Source organism: Petromyzon marinus, chromosome 23 (assembly GCF_048934315.1).
Source record: "Petromyzon marinus isolate PM22_M1 ecotype Great Lakes invasive population chromosome 23, UKy_Petmar_22M1.pri1.0, whole genome shotgun sequence".
Taxonomy (NCBI): domain Eukaryota; kingdom Metazoa; phylum Chordata; class Hyperoartia; order Petromyzontiformes; family Petromyzontidae; genus Petromyzon; species Petromyzon marinus.
Window position 1 is genome coordinate 1,065,656 of NC_133689.1, and position 10,192 is coordinate 1,075,847.

At 52.7% G+C, this 10,192-nt stretch overlaps 1 protein-coding gene across 7 annotated transcripts in view; it reads left to right on the forward strand.

Annotated features, from left to right (window-relative positions):
- LOC116945127 (receptor-type tyrosine-protein phosphatase kappa-like) overlaps positions 1–8,991 on the forward strand; it is a 249,301-nt gene extending 240,310 nt beyond the window's left edge. For all 7 annotated transcript variants that reach the window (XM_032959269.2, XM_032959268.2, XM_032959279.2 and 4 more), the window contains one exon: positions 5,890–8,991. In XM_032959269.2, coding sequence (XP_032815160.2) covers positions 5,890–5,949 — 60 coding nt within the window. In that variant the 3' untranslated portion in view covers positions 5,950–8,991. The remainder of the gene's footprint in view (positions 1–5,889) is intronic.
- Positions 8,992–10,192: the final 1,201 nt, after the last annotated feature.

Below are 10,192 nucleotides of genomic sequence, written 5' to 3' on the forward strand. Positions count from 1 at the left end.
CTGCACTAACTACCTCGCTAGCGCTCCCCACAGTAACCAACGCAACCGCACGCACGCACACACACACGGAGGTCTGAGTTCCATGTGGTGATGGAGGGGGTTATGATGGATGAGCTGTGCCACCAGTAGCAAGGGGATGTGCTGGGAGCTCTGCATTGTCACCGTGCCATTGGCATCGATAGTCAGCCGGGTAATGAAGACAGCCGCGGGCAACAGACGATGTAAGTGGGTCAGCGGGCTATCTCTAGAGGACGATAATTTTGCGGCTGCTTTGGCTATGATCTCTGCAGAACCCCCCCCCCCAAAAAAAAATAAGCGCAGGAGAGGCAGAAGGAGATCTTGCTGGGCTCTCCAGAGAGGCAGAAGTAGATCTTGCTGGGCTCTTCAGAGAGGAGATCTTGCTGGGCTCTCCAGAGAGGCAGAAGGAGATCTTGCTGGGCTCTCCAGAGAGGAGATCTTGCTGGGCTCTCCAGAGAGGCAGGAGGAGATCTTGCTGGGCTCTTCAGAGAGGAGATTTTGCTGGGCTCTCCAGAGAGGAGATCTTGCTGGGCTCTCCAGAGAGACAGGAGGAGATCTTGCTGGGCTCTCCAGAGAGACAGGAGGAGATCTTGCTGGGCTCTCCAGAGAGGCAGAAGGAGATCTTGCTGGGCTCTCCAGAGAGGCAGGAGGAGATCTTGCTGGGCTCTCCAGAGAGGCAGGAGGAGATCTTGCTGGGCTCTCCAGAGAGGCAGGAGGAGATCTTGCTGGGCTCTCCAGAGAGGCAGGAGGAGATCTTGCTGGGCTCTCCAGAGAGGAGATCTTGCTGGGCTCTCCAGAGATGAAATCTTGCTGGGCTCTTCAGAGAGGCAGGAGGAGATTTTGCTGGGCTCTTCAGAGAGGCAGGAGGAGATCTTGCTGGGCTCTCCATAGAGAAGATCTTGCTGGGCTCTCCAGAGAGGCAGGAGGAGAGCTTGCTGGGCTCTTCAGAGAAGAGAGCTTGCTGGGCTCTCCAGAGAGGCAGAAGGAGATCTTGCTGGGCTCTCCAGAGAGGCAGAAGGAGATCTTGCTGGGCTCTTCAGAGAGGCAGGAGGAGATCTTGCTGGGCTCTTCAGAAAGGCAGGAGGAGATCTTGCTGGGCTCTCCAGAGAGGCAGGAGGAGATCTTGCTGGGCTCTCCAGAGAGGCAGGAGGAGATCTTGCTGGGCTCTCCAGAGAGACAGGAAGAGATCTTGCTGGGCTCTCCAGAGAGGAGATCTTGCTGGGCTCTCCAGAGATGAGATCTTGCTGGGCTCTTCAGAGAGGCAGGAGGAGATTTTGCTGGGCTCTTCAGAGAGGCAGGAGGAGATCTTGCTGGGCTCTCCATAGAGAAGATCTTGCTGGGCTCTCCAGAGAGGCAGGAGGAGAGCTTGCTGGGCTCTTCAGAGAAGAGAGCTTGCTGGGCTCTCCAGAGAGGCAGAAGGAGATCTTGCTGGGCTCTCCAGAGAGGCAGAAGGAGATCTTGCTGGGCTCTTCAGAGAGGCAGGAGGAGATCTTGCTGGGCTCTTCAGAAAGGCAGGAGGAGATCTTGCTGGGCTCTCCAGAGAGGCAGGAGGAGATCTTGCTGGGCTCTCCAGAGAGGCAGGAGGAGATCTTGCTGGGCTCTCCAGAGAGGAGATCTTGCTGGGCTCTCCAGAGAGGAGATATTGCTGGGCTCTCCAGAGAGGCAGAAGGAGATCTCGCTGGGCTCTCCAGAGAGGAGATCTTGCTGGGCTCTTCAGAGAGGCAGGAGGAGATCTTGCTGGGCTCTTCAGAGAGGCAGGAGGAGATCTTGCTGGGCTCTCCAGAGAGGAGATCTTGCTGGGCTCTCCAGAGAGGCAGGAGGAGAGCTTGCTGGGCTCTCCAGAGAGGAGATCTTGCTGGGCTCTCCAGAGAGGCAGGAGGAGATCTTGCTGGACTCTCCAGAGAGGAGATCTTGCTGGGCTCTTCAGAGAGGCAGGAGGAGATCTTGCTGGGCTCTCCAGAGAGACAGGAGGAGATCTTGCTGGGCTCTCCAGAGAGGCAGGAGGAGATCTTGCTGGACTCTCCAGAGAGGAGATCTTGCTGGGCTCTCCAGAGAGGCAGGAGGAGATCTTGCTGGGCTCTCCAGAGAGGAGATCTTGCTGGGCTCTCCAGAGAGGCAGGAGGAGATCTTGCTGGGCTCTCCAGAGAGACAGGAGGAGGTGGTAGCGATGGCACCTCCACAAATGCGGGGTCGGAGATAGACGTTCAAGCCACCCCCGACCCGGCTCGCCGTACACCGCGCCGCTCGCCGCGCCTTCGGGACCGTTCGGCTTTTTATTCCAAATATTTCACCCTTGCAAAATCCCTCATAATGGAACTTCCCGTTTGCAACTGCGTCCAGGGTGTCATTAACACATGCGTGGCAAACACGCAATGACACGTGTACACAAACATATATGCGGTATATGCATTTGTAAAATGAATATCACACCCAATGAAACGTATCACTCCCAGTGTGTAGCCAGTTTGAGAGTGGGAACCAACAGAGGCCAGGTGAATTAATGCCCTTTCCTCTACAGGAAAGCCTTACCGAGTCTCGAGACTTAACGGGTGTTTGGATTCATTTGCGGCAATATTTGAGTGATCATCATCACTGCTGGATGAATGTCTCCCAGAAGCTGTCACCGTCTCAGTCTGGCGATGTCCCAATCTCATCCAGCACCTGCGCACGAGCCGATGCTATTGCTTCATCTCCACAGCGATCGTCATTTGGGTGCGTTCCCTCCTTTGGCTGCCAATCTGTTGTTTGTGTTGACCACCGGCCATCGTCCCATCGAGTGACATCTCCTGCCTGACCAAGCCCGCTTACTTTTTTTTTTACGGTCAAAAAAGCATAAGCCCCCAGAGTGCCTGGAGAAAACCCACACAGACAGAAAACCCACACAGACAGAAAACCCACACATACGAGGTGATAACACTCAAAGTTCCACACAGACAGAAAACCCACACATACGAGGTGATAACACTCAAAGTTCCACACAGACAGAAAACCCACACATACGAGGTGATAACACTCAAAGTTCCACACGGACAGAAAACCCACACATACGAGGTGATAACACTCAAAGTTCCACACAGACAGACTCAATAGTCCGTTCATCTGCCGTAACCTCCTGGCGACCTTGCAGTGTGGCAAGCACTGGTGTGTGTGTGAAGGCTATTTAAGTAGGTGACCTTCAAACGCAAATTGGCAAAAGAATTGTGGACTGTGGACACAAGGGCAGTGGCACTGAATGATGATATTAACAGATGCATTGTCACAAACCTGCCATGCCGGCTACTTCAAAGTGTACATGGGTGAAATTCTGAGCTGAGTGGCTATCTCAGCGTGGCAGTTACGGAACAAAGACACCACCAGGAACGGATTAAACACCACCGCCCCATCTGGCAAATGGTTGAAATAATTGAAGCTCGAGGGGTCATTGTGGCCAGAGCCTTTGATGACAATGCACCACGCCATCGCTACCTTCCATCTGCCACCCTCGGCTTTTCCAAATTTCTGACACTCATTCTCTCACCCGTGTGACAATCTGGCTCTTGGTGTTTATGGCACAATTGCAGATATTCAGTCACCGTCTATTACCTATTACCTGCTTTGGCATGTGGGTGATAAATATTGACATTGGCAAAACAGTGGTGCATAAAAAAACACTTAAGCTGAAAATGTTGCAAAAATGCATGGGGAGAGAAGTGCATGCTTGAAATCGCACAAAGAGACAGGAAGAGGTCCATGACTTAGAGAGCACATGCCGGTTAGGGGCATCACGTTTACTTCTTTGTTTGAATAGCATTTGAAAAAAGCAGCAGGCTACAATTGTATTGTTAATATTGTAAGCGACTCCACGGCATCCGAGGTGGTAGCTGAGTGGAGTCCGCTTGTTCCACTAGAGTACACGTGCTGTGTTGGGGCAGTCATCGGTGATATACCTGACGGTTTGCACCGCGCCACATTAAACAACAGATCGCATTGAGTTGATGAACGTGAGCGGGCTTGGGCAGGGCAACGTGTGACCGAGGGCACTTCTGCCGTGGAGGTGGAGCGACCGAGCGGGAGCCAGGGGAGATTGTCGCATTGCGACACTGCGAGAAACGGCTCCGGCCTGCACAGGCCTGACTCTGGCGGTGGCAGAGGACACGGCTCTTCTCCACTGCTGGATGGCTGCCGGCTTGTTTACGTGCAGGCGTGAGACGCGACGGCCGCCGCGGTTTACGAGAGGCCGATCGATGCCGGTGATGCCGGTGGCTTAAGGACAATAAACAGGAATCAAATTAAATCGGTCAATCAGCTCCTTTATTTATAAACTGATAAGAACCCGTTGACACGCGTGTGCTCCTTTGCATGTGGAACGGGTGGCAATCGCAGGAGCATTTGAAATCAAATTGGACTGTAATCCGGGTCAATTTCTTGTCTACAAAAGGAGGCCAAAATAATGTATTTGTGAAAACATATTTACATAGAAGTCAAAAGCCACACCAAGTTATTATTGGGCTTAGTTTGAAGCTTCTCATTTACGTATTAATGATGTCAATAGAGTGTATTGATGTTAAGGGTAAAAGTAATGGAAACGCTTAAGCTTGTGTCTAATTTCAGTTTCTCAGCTGGACGACGTCTTGACAGCCGTAATCGAGGCCGAAAGCCTCCGTTGTGCTTTAAGCGAGTGACAGTGTGGGGTGCGATGCTCACAATTGGCTCAGAAAAGTGCTTCTTGCTGCGCCGTGTGTGTGGGTTGGTCACTCCTTTATTTAAATAGGGTAACAGACTGACATCACCTCTTTATCCACACGCACACCGGAGCCGAATCTGCACAGTGGCTTGTCGGTACGAGTGGTTTTCCACTGCTGAACCGAGCCGGATCCAAACCATAACGTCGGCCTCGCAAGATGTCTGAGTCTGGCTCGGGCCAAGCAGGACCAGGGCCAGTAATTCATTGTTTTGGTCCACACGTTGGTGTCAGTCGGCACACTTTGAGGGCACCGCGCCATCATGGTCACCTGCATGTGCCCCGACTCACCCAGTGTCACGGCTCGGCTTTTGCAGTGGAAAACCAACCCGGCACCTCTTGAGCCGCGTGCCGAGCCGAGCTGACTCGGTACGGCCCCGGCATGGCTCGGCTGTACAGTGGAAATGGGGTGTAGGACTATAAGATGCCTGACTCATGATGTATAATTTGTTTTGAGGCAAGCAAGGAATTTCACGCTATTTTTTTTTGCAGGCACTTGCAATACGAGTTGTGGTTTTCTTTATTGGACTGTGTGTTGGGCATTTCCTCTGTCGATTCAACTGCTGAGGATGTCTTTAGTAAGTACGTGGTGAAAAGTTGACGGAAGAAATGCTCCACACGGACACCGGCCATGTTTACTGGACATCCGTGAAAAAGAGTTCTGTAGCTCACGGGATTCCTCCAGTATAAATAAATATTCAGATTTTGATTTTGCAACCTATATTTGAATAATGAGTCCAGTCTATCATAGCAGCCCCATTGAGAGGGTAAGAACAAAGGCGCAGCCCTGCAATTGCTCACTCACACCACTGCTGGTGGAAGAGCCTCCACTAAATGGAGCTTTAGAGGGTATTTTCTCTACTCCTCCACGCTGATCACACGTGCTGGAAGAGGTGGGAGTACCCACACTTGACTTCACTACATACAACCCCATGGGTCACAAACTCACCGTGGTGTGCCCATTTATACCGCTCGGTGGACAGAGGTGGGGAGATTAAAGAAACTTGCCCCATAATTGTTTTAAGACCACCGTGACAGTCGATGGAATCCAACCAGCGGACCACTGATCAGGAACATCCGCTATGTGCGAGACTCGAGGTTGCCGCCTTGCAGGCGTCTGATGCGTGCTGCTGTTGTTCCTCTGTCCACAGGAGCAATACCGCTTCTGCTACGACACGGCGCTGGAGTTCCTGAGCCAGTTCCAGCCGTAGAGTGGAGACTCGCTGTCTCTCTGCAGCCACCCGTGTCCCCGTCCAGCACAGCCAAGGGGACCCTGTCGCACTCCCACGCGGTCCCCGGGTCTCCAGCGTGGGGGGGGGGAGTGGAGCGAGGCGGTGGGCTGGGGGAGGGTGGTGCAGCTCGAGTGAGGGGTCAGGGGTGAATGGAAAGCGGCGCGGAGCGGGGATTTGAGATGGAGCGCGAGCGAGTAAGACTCTGAGCAAAGGAGAGCCGGCGGAGCGCAGAGGTTATGAGGAGGAGAAGCGGGCGGTAGAGGAGGGGTGGGGTGGTCCGCAGACAGCCGGAGAACTTGAGAGCCAGGCGAGACGGGAGAGGGGAGAGACTGAGGGTGAAGAGTGAAGATGGAAGGAGCGGGCGGGGAGGGAAGGAGGGAGGGGAAGAGAGACGTCGATGAGCGGCGTCTCCTCGCTCTCTCGGCACTGCACCACGAGAGTGGCTGCCGGGAGCTCAGCTGCTCGCTCCCTCGCTGCCGCTTCTGTCGGTGCCCCAACCCCTCCCTGCATCATCACCTTGCCCTTTGGAATTTAACTGTCCGTTTTTATACATTTGCACTAACTGTTGCGTATATTGACGTTGTTTGAGGCATAGGCGTTTAATATGCAGTGGGGGGATAAAGTGGGGTTTTTTCCCCGTATATTTGCTTGGCAGTTGTGATTTGAGTTGGTCGTGTTTTTGTACCGTAAGATTTTATTTTCCTTGACTTTGGTTGCCAAGTCTTTTAGACCTCCACGCGTACACCGAGCGACTTAATTATTTTGAATTTCGAATCCTTACGTTGAAAGAAACAATGCAGCGAAATGTAATTTAAATAATGCTATCTAGACGCAGTGCTGAATGTTAATATACTTGCAGATGATATAAACTAAAACGGAATTTTTCGAGTGGATTGAGACATAACGGGGCGAGCTTCGGTGTGAGAAGATGCCTGGATATTTTTATTTTTTTAAATCTACGGAGTGCTGCTTGACAGTGTCAAGTCGTGAGATGATTGTGGTGCCCGTGGGTCTGCGAGCCGAGCGAGCGCCGCCGCCGCTGAACCCCACGCTCGAGCCCGTAGCGGCCGGCCCCGCGGTTGAGGCCGGCCGGTCGTGCGTGCCGCCGTCCCGTCCCGCGTCACGGCCGCCACAATGCGAGAGGGGGGGAGGGGGGCAGCAGGCCTCTACGCGGATCACCGACGAGTCGGGGCGGGGGGGTGGTTCGCGTCGGCCGCTGTTGCAACGGCCGAGGTGCGCGGGGTACGTCCGCCCGCTCGCGTGACGGTGCTACGGCACCGAACGTGTCGGTGCTCGCCGTTTCCCGGCCCACGTGGAGCGAGCGACAAAACAAAAAAATGACAGTTTGAAGAACTGCGTCAGAATGCCGTCGCTCAAACGGTCTGCTGCGAAGTGCAAACGGGTCGTGACGATACTAAGTCGTGCCACCTTTCAGATGCTGTGGACGCTTACTAATCCAAGCTCTCATTATTCGCTCGCAGTGCTGTTCGATACCAGGGCAGCAGCTCGCTGGCTCACCCGTTCGTCGATGGGCCCGATCCTCTTCTGCGTTAATGTCAAATCGGGCAACGTGAAGTCAGCCTCGTGTGTTATTGCAAGGCGTCTGTGAAGCACATGCACGTCCTATGTTGCTTCGAAAACGGTTACAGAGTGCGAGTTGCGATCTTCTCTGCACCTCGAACGAACTCGTGTTCAAGTCCACGGACACAATGGCTTGTGTGATGGGGGGGTGAGCACACACACTGCCATTGCCTCTGTCTCGTAGAGACCGAGCTTTCAGGGGACCTTCACCAGGGCCGCCGAGAGGTCCCTGGAGGCCCTCGTTCCACCATCCACGGGCCGGTTGTGGGGCCTTCTATTACGTGAGGCCTGGATAAAGTATTCCCTTTCGCCCCCCTGCCTCCCCCTCTTGATGGCCCTGGAATTTACTCACTGACAATTTTTTCCCACTTCCTACCAGCCCTCCATTTGTTCAAACTGTGGTTTTAACAGATGTTTGGTACGCTTACACCAAACACCACAGGTCTTTAGATAATTTGCTGGATTTATTTATATATCAAAGTAAATAGTACAATCTTGATTTGAAGCTTTCGTGACTGCAGGAATCCATACTCTTTGTTTCTTTCGGTAAAGTCACGTGGGTAGAAGTACACAAGCAATCCTCATCAGGTGGAACGCCTGATGAGGATTGCTTGTGTTGCGATCGAAACGTCGTGATTTATTTTATTTTATTTCTACCTACGTGACTTTACCGAAAGAACCAAAGAGTATAAATAGTCCAATTCCAACCTTTATGCATCAGTGCTGCGTTGCCCAAACACACCGCGTTGGCCCAAAGGAAGCTTGTTTAATTGCCGAGTTGTGCGGCCCTTTGTGGGGCCTCCTATTTTTAGTGCTTTTGATCAGCCCTGGGGTTTGACCTTTGAATATGAGAATGTTCCTTGCGCGCGCAGTTTGCGTGCGAGTTTACGACTGTGAACGCACGCGCGGCGTTTCCGTGCGGAACCGCGGTTGTGGCGTTCGTGGGTTTGCTTGCGATCTTGAAGACGGCGCCGGCCAACACGACGGCGCAAGATCGGAAGCGGCTGCACGCGACGGACGCCAACGATCGCGGCGCAGTCCAGCGTCTCCCCAGTGGAGCGGGGCAACGATGACGGTAGCGCACGGCAGACAGGTACAGGGATCGCAAGACTCCACGTTCATTTGCATCACTGGCAAGCGCCCGCCCGCGCGCACGCTCGGCGCAGTGCCCAACGCCGAGAGCTTCGAGGACGGCGCCGTGGCGCCTCTCGGAGCGCCCCGGGGGACCGTGCAGGCCAAGCCAAAGACTCTGGGCAGCAGACCCCGCGTAAAGATGCGCACATACGGAGGCCTCGCACGTACAGTATTTATTGTCACCTGTTTGCAAGGCCAGTTTAAAGTAACGACGAGAGAGAGCTGACATGCCGAAAGCTGATCCCTTTTTTTTTCTTTTGCAATTCATTTTGTGGAGCATTAAATAAATCTGTATTTGTAAACAAAGTCGAGTCCGTTTCGTGCGTGGTGAACCTCGCCCCTCCATTGCCCAGCGTTGCGTTTGTCGCCCTTGTCGCGGGTTCACTCGGCTCAACTCCGTCGTGAACGTTGGCGAAGCGCTGGCGATCGCGAGCGTGATCGCTTTGCTCGTAAAGTGAGTGCTTGTGATTTTACAGAAAAGCCACACTGAGTCATATGACTCCTTTTTTCAGGAAGGATCTGCATTGGACTTCTATTTTAAATGTTTTCAGCCATTTAATGATGAGTGTTCATACGTGTGAGAGGAAACCAGAGCATCCAGAGAAAACCCACGTGTGCAAGGGGGCAACACTCAATCCCCTTACAGATGGAAACGGATGGCATTTTGTCCACTTGCTGTATTGTCTTCTGGTGAGCCAGGTAAGAAGGCTTCACACTCCACCGTGCTGCACTAGAGGCCACGTGCATATCCACCACCACCCGATTCTGTGTACACTGGTGACGTGTACACTGTGAAGCTCTCGTATTATTGATTTTAGTCACACTTTGAAGTTTAAATGCTTCATGTTTTCAATTAATTTGCAATTGGTAAATTAGTACATGGGGTAGACGACCAGAGGCGAAGTAATTTGCGCACTGCACGTAAGACTGGTTGACGCGAGTTTGATTCCTGACCATTGCTGACATCAGTGGGAAGTTGGTTTCTGAACCGGCTCTGGGCCCTGCGCTTGACCAGCCCGCGTCCTTTCACCTTCAAATGGCAGAGGGAGTCAACCGGCCACATGCATGCGTTCGTGTGAAGCCTCACGAGAGCCAGTGGAAGGAGCCTGGTGAGCACGTGGTCTGCTGCCGAAGAGCCATCGCGCCCTCCACGGCTTCACGTCGCCGATGGCAGATGCACTTTGGGATATGTTTTAATTTACCGTTGTGGTGAGGTATGATAAAATAAAACCACACAACCATAATGGATAAAGGGAGACCATTAATCCGTGGATTTACAAAGGGCTGAAATTTATTATAATTCATTAACAAAATACGCGTTTTACACGTGTGGTGAAACCATGAACATAAACGGAAAATACTCGTATCGGTTCAGAATAACTAAATAATAACTGCATCCGAAAGTAAACACATCCCATTATAAAATACATGTCTCGCAGTTTGCATCGTGTAGCCTCAGCAACCATGAGCTGTATAAGCCCCATTGCAGTCTCCATTCCAGTCGGCT